Source organism: Sorex fumeus, unplaced genomic scaffold (assembly GCF_029834395.1).
Source record: "Sorex fumeus unplaced genomic scaffold, SorFum_2.1 ptg000039l, whole genome shotgun sequence".
Classification (NCBI taxonomy): Eukaryota; Metazoa; Chordata; class Mammalia; order Eulipotyphla; family Soricidae; genus Sorex; species Sorex fumeus.
Window position 1 is genome coordinate 33,955,695 of NW_026606096.1, and position 18,675 is coordinate 33,974,369.

General features: G+C 43.9%; 1 protein-coding gene across 1 annotated transcript in view; it reads right to left on the bottom strand.

The window, feature by feature from the left end:
• Nucleotides 1-1,787: 1,787 nt before the first annotated feature.
• The window catches only part of HHIP (hedgehog interacting protein), an 85,725-nt gene continuing 68,837 nt past the window's right edge, over nucleotides 1,788-18,675 (bottom strand). The window contains exons 11-13 of the mRNA XM_056119083.1: nucleotides 15,958-16,039; nucleotides 5,332-5,480; nucleotides 1,788-2,158 (exon numbers count right to left, since the gene is read on the bottom strand). Coding sequence (XP_055975058.1) covers nucleotides 1,965-2,158; nucleotides 5,332-5,480; nucleotides 15,958-16,039 — 425 coding nt within the window. The 3' untranslated portion in view covers nucleotides 1,788-1,964. The remainder of the gene's footprint in view (nucleotides 2,159-5,331; nucleotides 5,481-15,957; nucleotides 16,040-18,675) is intronic.

Sequence of the window (18,675 nt, forward strand, 5' to 3'; positions counted from 1 at the left end):
TTCATTCCAAGATTTGTCACACTGTTGGGCCAATGAAGTGTTAGTGTGGCTGGCCGGGACCACCCCTTTTCTGGGGTAAGAGGGCAATTTGGTCTCCATGCTCATTTAATCCTGAGACTTCTTTGAATAGACTGTCAATTGAATCTAAATCGTGCAAAATTATGCATGCACTTTTTAATGCAGGCTATTGTCCACTAAGCACTGAACCAAGGTTTCTCAACCCATTTCCATTTGGCATGAGGTCACTTGAAACTTAAGTAATCATATATGGAAGACAAGAGCAGTGTACTTAACCAACCTCTCTACATCGTGGTCGCTATATAAATTGCTCGCTGTGCTTTACTTACAAAAATCTCTTGCTTTCAAACAATAGAGAAATTCTATTGACTAGAAACTTTCTTTTCTGTTTTGTAACTGAGGCTCATACAGTCCCCCAAGGTGAGAGGAACAGGTTTGGAAAGTGAGTGTGTGCTGTGGCACAGAATCCATACTACTCGATAATTTAGATTTTGGGGGAACAGGTGCTTATAAAAGGGCCACCTGGAGGGGATGCGTGAGGAGATGCTTCTTTTTCAGTAGTGTAAAGAAAACATCGTTTTGTTCTAATCCAAACGTGGAGGAGAGCTGACCTCACACACCACGAGAGAAATGTCTACCAGACCGTTAGCAGCTTGAAGTTAGAGCATTCCTTTCGAAAGCTTTACAGAACAGTTACAGAAATTTATTCATACAGTAAACAGGAGACAACGTTCATGGCATTTGGAAGGAACATATACATTAGAAGTCAGTAGGCCAGAAGTGTTATATTAAAAATTGGTACAAGCGACTGCTTACATAGCCACGATTTGTTAAACATGCATGAGCTCTTCAGTGAGGTCTGATTTACGGACATCTGCAACATTCTAATCACATATACTCTGACAGTCTGGCTCTCGTGAAAAGCACTTTACAAATGTTTAATGCTGAAATTTTATAGGGATTGGCTGTTTTCTTGCTTTTTCATCCGTCGGGAATGATTACATGTTGGTACAAGGGTACACGGCTAGATTAGCTCCACACAGCACGTTAAATACTGTTTGCTTTCTCACTCTCCTTCTTTCCAATTAAGTTGGTGAAAAATGTAACTTTAGAATTTTACAGGAGAGGGTAAAGGTGTTTCATGTAGGTGATGTCTATATTATAAAAATAAAATAAAAATATAAATATGTAACGCAAACCCAGTGCCTATTGTTAAATAAAATATACAATAAAAGCAGACCTTTTAGGGAGACTGGTTTTAGAATATGCTGTTATGATTCAATTATTAAACACGTTTAAACAATCTGAGAATAAGAGAGTAACCAGGTTTCTCAGCCAATAAAAAAGGCAAGCACATAACATTCTGTAATTGGATACATCGATAAAAATGTAGATTACAATTTTAAATCAGTGTTGCCCATTTATAAATTCAGCAGGGAGTTCTGAAAATGCTCCCTCAGATTATAGTTCCTCGATATGAAAATAGCATTTTTTTTATTTGAGCCATCCGATTTGCACAGTAACATTTCCAAACTCCATTAAAGTTGACCGGAGTTATTATAGACAGAAAATTCCTGGGAAGTCAAATCATCTCTTCTGATGACATAAAAATTCCGTTATCAATTTACAATGGAATTTCTGTGTAAATTACTCTGCACATGGAAATATATATATATATATATATATATATATATATATATATATATAACACCCATCTGCTACGCAACCCACGTATGACAGGGTGGTGACTGTGTGTGTGGACATGCCTATTTGAGCAGATGTGCCCCCCCGTACACACACAGGATCTGCACATTTCTGGAAATCATTTTTTTAAATTAATAGAAGAAAATGAAATCACAGGAGTGTGGAGCAGGATAACAGTCTTTCTTTTTAATGATAGGAGAGAAAAGAAATGCCCGTCGGAAATAGTCACACAGTCCCAGGAACTATACAATGTAACTTGTTAGATCCAGCAAGTAAGATGTCATGTCAATGATCTGGTCAAGAATACCTGCCCGGGTCACCCTGCGGATGCTTCTGTCCATATGCTCGCACTGAGAGCCCAGGTAGCCTTTCTTGCAGAGACACTTGTTGGGTCTGACGCAGACACCTCCGTGCCGGCAGGCGGGCTCACATTTTGCTAGGAGGAAAAAGAACAATCACATGGCACTCTGCTTCGCTCTCTCTGATGAGGAGGCCAGTGAAGGCGACACCAGGGGAAGGGCAGGAGTGGGAAAGGGAGCCCATCCCCAGGGGAGCCAATGAGAACCAGCTTGAGAAGGAACGGGGAAAGCCAGCTTCACGGTCGAGTCAGAACTCAGCCGCGAAGGGAACCAATGTCCAGAGACCAGCGGTCCTCACAGGACACTATCTCGATCCTGGCAGAATCAGTTCTGCCACAGAGGAGGATGGCAGGGGTTCCAGTCTCTGTTTCACTAGAGCATTTCCAAAAGAGGGTTTTCTGAGTAGCCCCCTTCCTCTAAGGCAATAAGAACGAATGAAAGCTGCCAAGTTTGGCTTGATTAGATGGATTAGGGGGCCAAGCCATTCCTTTTCCCAGGGGACACAGCCCTTGTCCCCTCTGCTAACACTCAGATGCTCCTTCCTCTTGGGTTGGCGTATAAAGGACAATAGGGATGTTCTGAACAATTCTTTGTCAGGGTTACTAATAGCGCCAAATAATTTCCTAAAGAAGTTTTTAAAATTATTTTTATGCCACACTCTATTAGGGAATGGGAAGGTTTGCTGGTACAAGGCCATAGAGAAATCAAAATTGGGCATCTGCACTCAAGTCTTTTACTGATGGTGGAAACCTGGGGCATGCAGTCACTCTAGATACAAAGAAAAACCCTCAAATTTGCCTTCTATTCTGTCAGGAGACAGAGTCATTTAAATCTCAAAATTCAATGGGGGTTTTCTATTTGATGCATGGAAAAAAAAAGAAGAAAAGAGTTAATTTTTTTCCCCTTTAAGTCTGTGAAAATTACATGCAAGCAACATGAGCGTATAAATAAGCTCTGTTGGGTTCAAAATATCCTAATAGGGATGGGAGTGATGGTTCAGAGGCTGGAGTGCATGATTTACATGCAGAAACCACAATTCAGCCTGTGTGGTCCTCTGAGCACTGCCAGGAGTGACCCCAAACACCACACAGAGAGTAACCCCTGAGCACCACCAAGAGTGGCCCCAAAACAAACAAAAAAATCCCAAGAGGTCAGATCTATTCACACTACTTGTGCACATTTAAAGGAAAGATCAAATTACTCAATTAAAATAAATTCAAAGAATGTTAATTCAAAGAATATCACATATTGATATCTGTTAATGGTGAGTGTAATGTCACCTGTACTTAAAACAATTTGTGTACCATCAATTAAAATGTACTAGAAGATCCTCGATAAATAATTTATTTGATGGCCTGAGGTAACTTAAGAAGTCAAACAAAATGCAGTGTAAGGAATAAAATAGAACGAGGGCTTTGAAGAAGAAGCAGAGAAAATACATTAGAATCAAGGAAAAGAGAGGGAGAAGAGTATCAGGACTTTGAAGGGTATTGCATTTGAACACCGATTCTCATTCTGAGAAATATGCTTCTGTCATAATCAATATCTTAATGTTATTTGTGTAGAAGTAATTTAATTTTAAGATATACTTTATGTAAGATGTATACATATAAATATTGTTTACTTTTTGTTAGATCTTCTATAAAGTAGATAAGCTATACTTTCTTAGATAAGGTATGATTTTTAAAAACAAATATATGCCAAGAATGAAGCAAAAAGGCCATTGGTGAGTTAATGTTAAGTGTGAACCTGGAACTCCGTCGTGGTTACTGCTAAGAAAAATCTTAATATTGAGATAGGAGAGATTCAGAGTAAATGAGGTGTAAGTAAGTAAGGTGTACATGCTGGTTGTTAAAAATGCCCTTTGAACATATACAGGTTGAAACTCTAATGATCAAAATTATCTCTCTTTACACCAGGGAAAATTCAGATATCACTGCCTGCCATGAGGAAATCTCCAATCAAAGTGTAGAATGACCCTGGAATAAATAAATCTCCATTGCTTTCTGCGAACAACTGCACAATTTGTTGATAATTCATAAGGGAATGGCAAAACAGGATTCTAAACTCTTCATTAATTTGCTTTCAGATAACTGCATTTCCCCGTCCTATTTAATAACACCCATTGAAAAGGCCCTGGTTATTGTGGGTTCTTACCCGGAAAGCATGCAGCCAAGTGAGAGAGGGCATTTTAGGGATGTGGAGGAAAGGCTGGCACTGGCAACAAGGCTGGAGCTAGGGAGGAGCCCCAAACACAGAGCTGGCCAAGCTGGTCACACTGCACTGGTTCTTTTTTTGTGTTTTGTTTTGTTTTTTTCATTCTTCACTTTTTGATAGGATTGATTCAATTAGGGAGCTCCAGAGCAATGCTCAGGGGAAGGAAGCAGTTCCAGAGACATCTAGTCAACCTGGCTAGATGGCTCAATGCTCAGGGGCCTGGGGATGTGATGATGGCAGTGTGTGTGTGTGTGTGTGTGTGTGTGTGTGTGTGTGTTGGGTGTGGCCCCAGGAACATTTTGGATATGATACACCATGTAGTGGTATGTCATTGCCACTGTCACTGTCACTGTCCTCCCGTTGTTCATCGATTTGCTTGAGCTGGCCCAGTACTGTCTCCATTTTGAGACTTGTTGTTACTGTGTTTGGCATATTGAATACGTCACGGGTAGCTTGCCAGGCTTTGCCGTGCGGGTGAGATATTCTCGGTAGCTTGCCGGGCTCTCCGAGAGGGGTGGAGGAATCGAACCTGGCTCGATCGGGCTGGCTGCGCGCAAGGCAAACGCTCTACCGCTGTGCTATGACTCCAGACTGTAGTGATATGACAAGGGTCATACCTTTCAGTGCCCAGATGCTACCAGGACCATATTCGGTGGTGCTGGGGAATCTCTAGGATTATACCCAGGTGCTGTAGGGGGGGTCTCCAGGGCCATATCCAGCAGTACTTTGGGGGGCCACCAAGGGTCACCAAAGCTACACCTAGCAGTGCTAGGACCAGGGACCAACCTATGGCCCTGAACTCAATCTCTAAAGGTCTTTCGTGTTTATGATAAGCTTATACAGGGAATCATCCATGTAACAAAAATGGGCAAGGTTTTTTCCACCAGTGTGGAAACAGGACTTTAATATGACCAATATGGCAAAAACAGTGCTGAATGCCAGCTAATTCTAGAAGCAAGAGGCAAGGGGAAATTCCTGGATTCTTAAGGGCAGACCCAGTCCTGGTGGCATGGGGTACCCCAGAAACACTCACCGATTCTGCAGAAGTCCCCTTCCCAGCCGGGGATGCAGCAGCACTGGCCCGTGGGGGTACAGTAGCCGTTCCGACAGAGCCGGGCACATTCGGAGGTCATCGTCTGTGCAGGCTGGACCGGGGCTCTGCACTCCTCGGGAAGGACAGGTCTGAAACACGAGAGGGAAAGGTCAGGGTCAGAGGCAAGAGAGGCCAGAGCGGCAAGAGCGGCACTGAGCTTTTTTTTTTTTTCCCTCTCCTCATTTTCTTTTTCCTTTTGGGGGGTTTTGGGCCATACCTGGGAGTGCTCAGGGCTTACGTCTGGCTCTGTGCTCAGAGGTCACCCCTGGAGGTAAGAGGGGGAGCTTCTCTGGTGCCGGGGATAGAACCAAGGTCAGACACATTGTACTATCACTCCAACCCTACCTTTAGCTTTCTTAAAATAAGCCGTGAAAAAAACTCAGACTCAGCAGGACCAACCATTTTCAGAAAATGAGAAATCCCTATGAGGGGAAAAAACAAAGTTCTGAGCTTCCCAGCTTCCTCTGCAATATCACAGGCTACATCATCTGCCTCAAAATTCATGGATGCGGAAGTAATTACAGCGTATTGATATTTTGCAGCAGGAAAACTAAGAATTTCTCACAATTACAATGAAAAAATAAAAGACAGGTCCCAATGCCAAAACTTTTTTTTTTTCTTGCATAGGAATAGCATCTGAAGAATGTTTCACCTGTTAGTCAGAATCACAGGGGCAGGTTCATTTACCAAAAAAGCATTTGTAGCTTAGAAAGCTTGGGAATTAACAGTTTTTTTCAATTTTACATTTCGTTTTAGGCATCTTCTCAGTCTTTTAAAAATATGACATCAGAAGTACTGTATGTCATATGACATATTTTAAACTATCATAGCTTGGGCTATGTACAGAATGATTCATAGAAATAATACGCACACGTGCATACAGTATATACACATGGATATGCAAATACATGAAATGCATTTACATACGCATTCCTATATGTAAGAATATACCAATCACAAGAATACTAATGGCAAATAGGAACATCCTAGCTGCCCAGTGAGATATTACAGACTTTGTTTTAATATCTCACAATGTGCTCACTTGAAGAAAGGACCAAGATAAGTTCAGGAGACTTTATGGTTCTAGTATTTTAAGAGTCTTGTTTTTCAAGCAGGGTAAGGCAGGAATTATACTTCCCAACTAATGTTTGGCAGGGGGTGGGGGGCAGGGCATGCAGTGACAGTCTCTCCTAGCCCCAGCTGCCCCTGTGACACCAGGACTCTGTACAGCTCAGGAATGTCAGCCCCATTTCCTCCCCAGTCAAATGGCACTCCTTAAATATCAGTACAAAGAACGTGATCATTACAGGTCAAGCCACCACAAGAGGTAACCAGTTGAGCTCTCTGAGATAAGCTCTAATTAGAGCCTGGAGCCTAAGTTTTCTGGAGATAGGTCACCATGTTAGATCTCTATTGCAATATGAATAGTGATCATAACTTGGGCCTCAGGCTGTTTCCAGAATGACTCAAAACTCCATTAGAAACATACAATGACTCTTTAAGCTCCTGTCTTCCAGTGTTATTCCACTCCTTAGATTTAAGTACTGTTTGGCAACGAATGTGGCGATTCAGAAAACTTCCTCCACCTATTCCGACTCTTATCTCAATCTAGGAGCAGCTGATTTATGGAAAGGTCCTTAAGGTATTCCATGAGCAGAACATAATTTCATTCAGAAAACATGCCTCTTTCCAAAGGAATCTTTCTGAGAATAAGAAGAGGGTGGGGCAGAGGGGGAGAGAATGGTAAATAGTTAAGCCAAGAAAGTGAGGGTGTAAACTTCTTTTCCCTGTGGTTGCTGAAACACTACGTCTGCTCTATTTCTTCCTTATCTGAAATTCTTATCTTATTTGTAAAATGACGGTGGCATTCTGGACCATGCATGGGAAGAGGATTTTATTGTTCGAGATTCAATTATTTAATTTCAATGGCCACAAAATTCTTCTGAGGTCATGATTAGTTAGGAACTGGCACTTAGTCAAAAAAGTATTTGAAATTTTACTGGCCTGAAGTTCTGTGAATTCATTTTCTCTGTTACTATGTGCCTACGCTCTTTCTGACTGGTGGAAAGAGGAATAGAGACAGGGTTTTAGGGTCCATTCCTGGGGTGCTCAGGTCTTAATTCCTGGCTCCCTGCTCAGGGATCACTCCTGGGCGATGCTCAGGAGGCCACTTGTGAAATCAAGGACAGCAACCAGGGTCATTTGTGTGGAAGACAGGTGTTTAAACCCCTACACTCTTTTTTTGTTTGTTTTGGGGAGGGGGAGGCATACCTGTGGTGTTCAGGGCTTACTCTTGGCTCTGCACTCAGAAATCGCTGGGGGCTGGTGTGGGGAGAAAAATGGGGGTGCCAGGGATCAAACCTGGGTCAGCCGTGTACAAGGCAAGTGCCATACCTGCTGTAGTATCTCTCTGGCCTTGATCCCTGTACTATTTTTCTGGCCCTAGACACTTTTTTGAAGGAAAGGGAAAATTTGAGAGCAAAAGCAATCTATCATACGATGGGATGACTTTTCAGTGACTAGTGAGAGCCAATTATACAGATCCTCAAGTAGCAGGACTGTGGATGGCTTTTAGTTTATAATGTTTATATTCAACTAAATAAATGAGAAGCACTCGGTGTGTCTGTAAAGTAGCAGAAGTTAAACCCTGCTGGCGTGGGCCTGCACCCCAAGTTTAAAGAGGTTGAAATCTATTGTGTCAAGGACAACTACTAAATTTTCAAAATTTTGGTCAGGGGTCCAGATTTTAATTTTGCTATAAAACAAAGGAACACAGACAAGGAGTCATACTCAAATAAATAGTCCGGACTTTTTGTCAGCTGCATGAGATATAAGAATTCTACAGCTTCTTTTGGGGCAATGATCTGTTTAAAGGGGAAGTGAAGAAAATCTCTCTCATTCCTTTCCCCATATCTACACTGGGCCATATAGGGCTCCTTTGTGAGATGACTTTCTCCTCTGCTTTTCCCATTCTCAGGGGGCAGGAAATGAGGGGAGGTTTACATGCTCACCCCTCCCAGGATACAGCTTGGTACCTGGTGGAAAGCCAGAATCTGGGTTTGATTGGCCTGACCAATTCCCAGGGTGCGAGCTTTAGCTTGTCCGTCATGGGTGAGTTCAAACTGGAAGGGCAGGTTCTAATGGGGGCCCATTTCTCAGCCAGAAGCATCACCAGTGGCCGGAAGTGAGTGTGTTTAGGAGCTCCCAAGCACGGTCTGTCTGGTGGTGATGTGTGGGGTTCAGATGCAACCTTTCCTGAGCACAGAGCCAGGAGGAAGCTTTGAGCATCACTGAGTGTGATGCCAAAATCAATAATAACAACAACAACAACAACAAAACACACACCAAAAAGCCAACCAAAAAAAAGTAGGCACTCTATGTGTGTATTTATGGCATAAATAAAAATGTATATATATTTTTAGAATTATGAGGGTGGACAAAACTTATGGTCTTTTTTTTTTAATCTCCATACAGGGTCTTTAATATCTTTGTTTCTCTGTCCTGAAATACTCTGAAAAACAAGATAGACTGGGGCTGTATTCTCCCTGCCAGTTATGTCTTTATATGAAGAGCTATAGTATCTGATGATAAATTAACTACAACAGAAGTCCAAATAAGCAATGAGCTTCCACCTTTGTTGGGAGAATGGGGAAGCACAGGACTTAAAGAAACACTTGGAGAAGTTTTAGTTCTTAACAAATGAGATTCATCTTGAGGACTCGATTTTTCACTCTTCATATTCTCCATTTTATGCCTTTTTAATGAACGCTAGTTGTAAGTGGCAATGCATTCAAGTTTCATAGCCATCCGTATAATTGCTCTAGGAACTGATATTCCAACATTCAACCTTGGTAGTGTAAGACTATACTTAGGATAAAGCAAATATTCCCTTAAATGCAGTTTTCTTTAAATTTTTTTTTTTTTTTGGTTTTGGGGCCAAACCTTATTGTGCTCAGGGCTTACTCCTGACGGGCTCAGGGGACCCTATGGGGTGTTAGGAACCAAAGTAAGGTCTGTCACATGCAAGGCAAGAGCCTTACCTGCTGTAGTATCTTTTCAGCCCTGAAGTATTTCCTTTAAATATGTTCAATCTCTAGGAATTAGGATGTATCATCTATCTCGAGCGGGCCCAGTAACGTCTCCATTGGAGACTTTGTTGTTACTGTGTCTGGCATATCGAATACTCTCGGTAGCTTGCCGGGCTCTCCGAGAGGGGCGGAGGAATCGAACTTGGGTCGGCCATGTTGGCCGTTTGTAAGGCGAACACCCTACCCGCTGTGCTATCGCTCCAGCTATCAAACATATATACAAGTTCATTCATATACATATATACTCATATATATACATGAATAAAAGTGAAGTGTATACACACATGCACAAAACCTTTGATAAGCATTTTAAAATAACACAATCATACAGATGCATGTTTCTTCACAAATTATATTTATCTGGAACAGATGCTGGCTCTATGCAACACACATGGTTTGTCTGAGTATGTTTAGGTATGTGGACGCATACATGCACAGATGCAAATCCTGCTGAAGTATGAATCAAATTCCATGTAGACTTAGGCCATGGCAGTGAATTAGGCCTACCTGCTCACCCATTTCTTAGAAATCGGGATTTAGGTCTTATCCTCTTCTTCTCTAACTCTGTACTTTGGAAATGTCTAATGCTACTTGATATCTTAGAAAAGGCTTGATTAGCAGATGTGGCATCGTGTCTCCCCTAGGTAAAACCCAGCATATCAAACATAAAATATGAGCTGGCAGACAAGTCTCTGCCAATTTTTAGTGATAAGCCAGGGAGGAAAATAATCATCCCTGGTTGTGGCACATGCATCCTGTCTTTGAGACTTCAAATCCACCATGCGGAATGGATTTTTATAGGGCATCTACTTGCTCATGACCTCTAGTGTTGAGAAATTCTGTCATGTTTGAAAACTAGTCCCTGATGGAGCCTGTGTCCCTGTTAATAGCTGAAAGGTCAATTGAGCTGCTAAACAGTTTGTGTTACTATCCGGGTGGCCATGAAAACCAGTCTGCAGCGAGGGGACTTGGCAGCTGGGTCAACAGGCACTGCGGGGATTTATCAACCTAGGGGGCCACTTGCATAAAACGTTGACTGATGAATTGGGACTCAACTGGCTTATGGGGCTAAAACCTCTCTATTATGTCTCAGTTTCTTACGGCTGCAGAGCTCCCTGCCAGCCACAGAGCCCTATATGTGAAGGAGAAACAGATGGATTGCTTCTGAGGGGGAAACTTCTGGGGGAGGATAAGCACTCTTCAGCACCCAGTAAAATAAGGAGGATCACGCAAAATAACCACAACAAATTTAAGAAAAGGAAGAAAGAAACCCAAGGCAGTGAGTTGGGACCAGGTAGCGAAAGCAGGCAGGAGAAGCAGTATTTTGATCTGGGCCATAGAGGAACGCTTGGGGTCCTTCCTCACATTTTTTTGTAAAATGATCCCATAAGCCTGGAATTTGCATTGTTAATTTATAGCTCTTAAGGGGGCTGGTCTGCCTGAGCTGGTAGGTTAGCTGATAAGCTGCACATTAAAATCTAGTAAGACTGGGTATCTAATTAAATCAACGTGACTAAAAAATCATTTTGTTTTACTGATTCTTAGAGAAATAACCCCAGAATCACCTCCCGATTTACAACTAATAGGGTCTCTTGGTTTATGTTAATTTGAGCCATTGTCCATAGTATGGCTAAAAAATATTTAGGTTTCTATAAAATGAAAGCTTGGGGGGATGTTGAAAATATTGCTTGGAGGATGCACAACTCTTAGAAAAAAATGCTTTTATGTGCATCTCCCAGGAGCATTTGTGTGATTCTGAAGAGGTTTAGCAAGGAGCAAGCAACCATGGCGCTATTAGTATACTTTTAAAAGAATTAAAAGTATTAAAGTTCTGGAATGTTCCATGAATGCTCCTCCCCCCCCCCCCCGTTCTCCCCCCCCTTATACACACACCCAATTTTGGGTCTAAAAACACCTTCCAAGTTGTCAGAAGACCTGTAAATAATTCATGAATACATGGAAAGAGCCCCAGACATAGAAAATCATTGAATAGGTTTTAAGTATATGAGTAAGTAAATGATCTGCATTGAGCTCCATAGAAATGAGAGGGGAAGAAAGCAAGACCAACTGAGCTTTATGGATGGATGAAAGGGCCAGGTGTGATGGAGACCCTGAATGCAGAAGCCACACCGAGGGTCATGCCAGTGATGCCTTGTCACACCAGGACAGGCTCTGAGTCTTGACTAGTCCCAGTGGCACTGAGTCACACGGGACCTGATCTCTGCTATTTGAAATCTGTTTTCTGGAACTGCTGACTGACGTCCAAGGTCTGCAGGACCCAGAGCGGCACAATGACTTTAGGGACCCAGTGAGATGGTCCAGTAAGCTGGAGGGCTGGTGTTACGACTTGATCCTAACTCCACTCTATATGAGATGTGATTGAACAGTCTCTAAAATGGGTTCAGCATTTGAGTGTGGAGGCAAAAGTTACTGGTCTTCAACTTCCTTTTATTTGGGATTTTGGGACACACCTGACTGTGCTCAAGGGTAATTCCTGGCTCTACACTCAGAGATCACTCCTAGTAGGGGCTCAGAGGACTGTATGTGGTGCCAGGGATTAAACCAGGGTCAGATGCATGCACAGACATTGCCTCAACCTCTGTACTATCTCTACAGTCCCTCTGACTTTCTTTTTTTTTTTCAATTTTTTTTTTTAGATTTTTTTAGTGACCCTCTGACTTTCTTAATAAAGTTTTGTGTTTATTTTTTCTCTTAAAAATCTCCTACGTTTTCGGTAAGACTAAGGAAAACTTAGATGTATTTTAATTAATTTTTCTTTACTTTTATAACAAATAGTGATATTTGGTTTTTACGCTACACTTTTTATCATGAAGCAGAGTGAACTCATAAGTCTTTAATGAGAAGACTACCCACAGTTTGTGATTTGAAATTTATATAAATGATTATGTAATTTATAGCCCAAATTTTCCTTATAGACTGAAGTGGCAATACTGGGGCCTAATCTTTTGCCAGAATAGATTCTAAACTCTCTGATCATGTGTGTGCGCGTGTATATGCGTGCGTGCGTGCGTGTGCGTGTGTGTGTGTGTATGTAACTACATATTGGTGAGTAAAAATGAAATTTCTATGACATGACATCTGTGGTTTCTATATTCTATATGATACAGAATACAAAAATTCAATAATTTGTTTGCATCTCTTACAGGGTCATCAGTTAACTGAGGTCTAAAAGTTATTTTGAATCAACAAGATTTGGAAACTTCTCCAATAAGGATGCAATTATCTTGAGACTTTAATTTATGCTAAATTTATTTATTAACTTTTTTGGGCTGATCTGGGGATGCAAACCAGGTCTCATGAAGACACTTCATTGCTAAACCACATCTTCAGCACTGTGTAAGATTTTTTGACCTGACAAAAAAAAGTCTAGATGTTGTTGTTGTTTAAGTTGATGAGGCTCTTCCTTCAAATTCTCTCTCCAAAGTTTTAGAAAAATAGTTGGGCTCTGGAGCAGACATCCTGAACACGGCTATGCTAGTAATTAGCTCGTGTTTCCAAAATAATCCGGTTGACATACACTAAAGTGTCTGCTTATACAGAACTTCCAATCATCGAGGGAGAAATACTATCATAATAAACACTGGCGTCCAAATCGAAACAGCATGAGGCTCCCAACAAATGTTTATGAAAACATTTGCTTTCTTATCCTCAGTTTAATTTTGAAATTTATGCCTGTGCATGTGTACAAGGACGGCGAGTCTGTGGCCCTCTGTGACCTCCCACCCCACCTTCTGGAAACCAAACATACATCTTAACCCTGGCCCCATACATGACACAACTCACCAGAAACAGGCCCCCTAATGAGAAGTCAGGCTTTCAGGTATGACATTCGGAGACCACCCTACGAGACGGGGCCCCTAGAGCATGAAGCCAAGGTCCCATATGGCAAGCCTGGTAATTAGACACTAATAATAGAGTGAGGTGTAAAATTCACTTCAACTCACCACCAACAGACTAAACAATCGAGAGAGAGAGAGAGAGAGAGAGAGAGAAGAGAGAAAGAGGGAGGGAGGAGCTTTTGGGAGAGGAGGAAGAGGAGGAAGTGGAAGAGGAAGAGGATAAGGAGGAGAGAGACAGAGATACAGAACACATTTGGGGGCGAGGAGGAAGAAGTGAAGAGGGGGAAGGAGGGGGAGGAGAAAAAAGAGAAAGAAGAGAGAGAGGGAGAGAGAGGGAGAGTGGGGAGAGAGAGGGAGAATAGGGGGAGAGAGAGAGAGAGAGAGAGAGAGAGAGAGAGAGAGAGAGAGAGAGAGAGAGAGAGAGAAGAGGAGCATTTGCGTTTGGGGGCGGAGGAGGGAACATTCATTACACCCCTATCAGGAGGCTCATAAAAACCTACCAAGTCTGACAAGCACCAGGGAGACCAGGGAGTGACAGAAGGTCCTTTGAACCCAATGATTGATCATCCAGCTGAGGGAAGCACCCCCAGATCCCCTTTGGCATCACCAATCAATGGAATTTGGTTTTGGTTCTTAATACTGCCACCTTCAGCCATGGCTGGAGGTGTCTCTGTCTCTCTTTGCTCTCCAGAAAGGGGACACTGCTTTCACCTCAGGAGGGAAAGGGCACTTCCTCTGGGCATGCCTCTTTTTTGTGAGGAAGGCAGGACTGCAGAGACCAGCGTTCCATGGACTCCGCAGGGCCAGGCTTAGAGGGAATTACTCCTTTTCTTTGGACCAATGTCAACCTCCATTTTTCTCAGGAAAGACATCGTTCTGTTTTGCAGATGGCTTTCTTCAGGAAAACAAACTCCCGATTTACAACTTCCAAGCGGTATATTTTCAGAGTCAGAGGGACAGTGCAGAGAGAGGATCCTGGTCCAGGTTCCATCAGGCCCCTGAGCACTGAGTCGGGAATAACCCCTGAGCACCACAGGGTGTAGCGCCTAAACTCAGAACTGAGACCAACGAGTGAAAAAGCAAACTAGCATAATGCTCATGATTAGGCTCTGCCCACTGTGCTCAGGGAGGGCCTGGGTGTGGGGTGAGGGCAGCCAGGCTGGGGGGCAGTGCTGGAGAGTCTCCCTGGGGGCCTGGCCGTGCAGCGGCTGGGATTTGAACTCGGGGCTTCCTACGCCAAACTTGTGTTTCTACCACTTGAGCTATTTCTGGGGCTTCGTGACCCTTCCAGATGACTCGGACTGATCCTTCTCAAAGAGAAATTATGTTTGGGAATTTCAATTTGCTGCTGGACTCCTGCACTCAGTGTGCAGAGAGACAGTGAATATCTTAGTCTGACATTTCCGAGTGTTCTCAGAGATTGGTTCTAAAGTAGTTATTTCCAGGGGCTGGAGAGATAGCACAGCAGGTAGGGCGTTTGCCTTGCACGCGACCAACCTGGGTTCGATTCCCAGCATCCCATATGGTCCCCTAAGCACCACGAGGAGTAACTCCTGAGTGCAGAGCCAGGAGCAACCCCTGTGCATCGCCAGGTGTGACCCAAAAAAAGCAAAATAAATAAATAAATAAAGTAAGTTATTTCCAGAATTTTCTGAGGGAGGTCCTGGGGCTTCACCAGCCTATGGTTTGCTGCAAGGGCCTGAGGCCATGGGCTAGAGTGTGGTCACCTGGCCACCCTCATGGTTCATGGGGGCTTTATTTTAGTTTTGGTTTGGAGGCCACACCTGGCAGGCTCAGGGGCCCATATGCTGTGCTAGGCATCAAACCTGGATCAGCACTGTGAAGGTAAGCACCCTTCCCATTGTACTGTCATGCCAGTCCCTTGGGGCCTTTATTAAAGATGTGCCTGGCATCGCATGGGGATCAGGGGGTGCCAAGAAGGAGTGCCCAGAATGCACCTGAGTCACTATTCTGTCTCCTGGCTCCCTTTTCATGACGTGCGATGCAATCTATCTGGCGGTAGAATTGAAGTCCTGAGAGCTCCCATCTTGCCCGTAAAACACACTCACTTCCAGGTACCCTGAATGTCGAGTGGGAGCTAATGTTGAGCAGGGCAGGTGAGGAGGAGCAAGAGCCAGAGACACACGGTCTTGGAAGGCACCTCACAGGCACATGTTCCTTCGTGGAGGAAAAGAACGAAACCCTCCTGTTTCCTCTGGTTCCATCCCAGAAGCCTGTCAGCGCTGTGGGCTTCCGGCTGGCTTGGAAATGAAGTTGAGTTGGTCGAACAGCCAAAACAATGGACCCTGATTTCCTAACCAAAGTCACGTTCTGAGATGGGCCAGGAGGGGTCCTATGTTCTGGTAAGAAAGGGGGTTTATATTTCTTCCAGTTTAGAGCTGGCCACATCAGGGTCATATTCTGGCTATTACCTGAGGACCCCCGATGCCACAAATACAACAAAAATGACATAGTGTACGGCTGCAATAAGGTCGTGAAGGCTCAGCTGAGGAGAGGAGTCCTCACACCCCCTTGCTGAGCATTCGGGGGGCACACCTGAGTTCATGGTGGCTGAGGCATGCACCGAGTCCCCTTAAAGAACAAAACCAAGAGCTCACCTTTTGGGATCTATGAATTTGTACAGCTTTCCATTATGGGTCTGGGTCATACTTTTACTACTTGATAGGATGTAAACTTCACCTGCCAAAACAGAAAAGCAAGAATTAGGAGGATTTTACTTCTGATCGCCGAGAAGATTTTTTTTTATTTTTATTTTTTTGGAATATAGCACTGTAGCACTGTCCTCCCATAGTTAATCAATTTGCTTGAGCCGGCACCAGTAAAGTCTCTATTGTGAGACTTCTTGTTACTGTTTTGGGCATATCAAATAAGTCACGTGTAGCTTGCCAGGCTTTGCCATGCAGGCGAGATACTTTGGTAGCTTGCTGAGCTCTCCAAGAGGGGCGGAGGAATCAAACCCGGGTTGGCCACATGCAAGGCAAACACCCTACCCACTTGCCCAGAACAACAGAAGTGAGGGCGCAGACCTCTGTGTGGTCATAAATCTGGATATAATTTTTTGCGGGACAGGTGGGTAGAATGGGACCACATTCAATTATGATTAGGGCTTACTTCTGACTGTGCACTCAGGGATCACTCTTGCAGGGGCTCTGGGGGTCATATGCAGTACCAGGGGTTGAACTCAGGTTGGCTGCATGCCAGGGATGGACCCTGCCTGTGGTGTCATCTCTCTAGTCTTTGTGTACTACTTTTGACCCCCTCTCCCAATCTTAGCTACTAGCAGCTGCTTTTGACTAAAAGCCTTCCCAATAACCCAAGTTGACGGAACACATATTTTATGTGCTATATTTGTCAGATACTGTATTATTAGAGCAAAATAAGCTAAAGAGATCATGAGCAAGGAATCACTGTATCACCGCCATCCTGTTGTTTGTCGATTTACTCGAGCGGGCGCCAGTAACCTTACCATTCCTCCCAGCCTGAGATTTTAGCAGCCTCTCCTTACTCGTTTTTCCCAACGATTGGAGGCTCTTTCAGGGTCAGGGGAATGAGACTGGTTATTATTACTGTTTTTGTCATATTGAATATACCACCGGGAGCTTGCCAGGCTCTGCCCGTGTGGGCGGGATACTCTTGGTAGCTTTCTGGGCTCTCTGAGAGGTGTGTGTGTGTGTGTGTGTGTGTGTGTGTGTGTGTGTGTATACACACACACATATATATCTCCAAGGAAATCAGGAAGAAAATACTGCCATGCATTTGGGGGATGCCATTCATTCAGATTGTCTGAAAATCCACATGAACATGGTATACTTTCTGTTCAAGTAATAAAATAGGAGACTAACACCCAAGAATAGCCAAGATAAGTACCAGGAGGTTTATTCCACGGCTTGGAAACCAGCTGCACATGCTAGGGGAAAAGGCAGCTCAGATAGGGAAGGGAGGACCAAATAAAGGGTGTTGGGAGGATCCTCCCAGGGTGGGAGAAGCATGCTGAAAGTAGACTCTAGACCGAACATGATTGCCACTCAATGCCTCTTTTGCAAACCACAGCACCCAAAAGGAGAGAGAGAACAAAAGGGAATTCCCTGCCACAGAGGCGGGGTGGGGTGGGGGGGGTGGGGAGTAGGAGGGCTACTGGGATCAGTGGTGGTGGAGAATGGGCACTGGTGGAGGGAGGGGTACTCGATCATTGTAGAACTGAAACCCAAGCACAAAAATTTGTAAGTCTACAACTGTACCTCATGATGTTTCACTAATAAAAATTAAAAAAAATATATCACATGGAGGCAGGACAGACGTGGGCTAGAAGTCGGGAAAAAGGGCACTGTGACAATGACAGAGGTACGTCGTCACTCTGGACCAGGACTAGGTGCTGGAAGGAGGGTGAGTGACACGCTTACTACTTGATCAGTAACAGTATGGCAAAGCACAGTGCCTGAAAGAGCCAAAAACAAAAGGAAATAGAACCTCCCATAGAGGCAGGCTGGGAGGAGGGGTGGGGCGGGGCAGAGGGGAAGGAAACTGGGGACTTTGGTGGATGGAAGTGGACACTGGTGGTGGGATTGGTGTTGCAGCACTGCATGCCTGAAACTCAATCACGAATAACTTTGTAACTGCAATTTGCAGTGAATCAGTACAAAAATAATTTCAGAAAAAAACTGGAAATGAAGCTGCATGTGTGTCTGTAGGTTGAGGCGTGTGCACGTGTGTGTGTGTGTGTGTGTGTGTATGTGTGTGTGTGTGATTCTCCATCCATCCATCACCTCTTTCTATGTACATCTGTGGACCAGCTACCTCCATAGACATGCAAGAAAATCACTTGTATCAAGACTAGAAAAGAGACCCTAGGTGGAGTTTCCAAATGCACTGTGTTCCAATCTTCTCATATCACGCCTCTCAGAGCCCAAGGGAGGCTTGACCGACTTCACGTCCCCTTCTTGCTCTGCTCCCGCCAGCAGTGCTCCGAGCGCCTGTCTCTGCCTCTCCAGTGGCACCAGCCACTGGACCCCATGCACGGGGCAGATTTCTGCCTGATGCGCCTGTCTCAGGACTCACCAACAGGCTGTTTTCACTTGGGGCACCCCAGAGTGGGGCGGGTGAGACCCCCAACCCCAGGGGACCCAGCCCTGGCAGCCGACCTCCACTACCCAACCGCCGCCACGCTCCAGACACATCATAAGACACTTCTTACCCATTTTCCATAATTACCACACCATATTTGATGGGGTTCAGACAGTAGGCAACAAATCATAAACATATATATATATATATATATATATATATATATATATATATGCCCAGCAAGCTACTGAGAG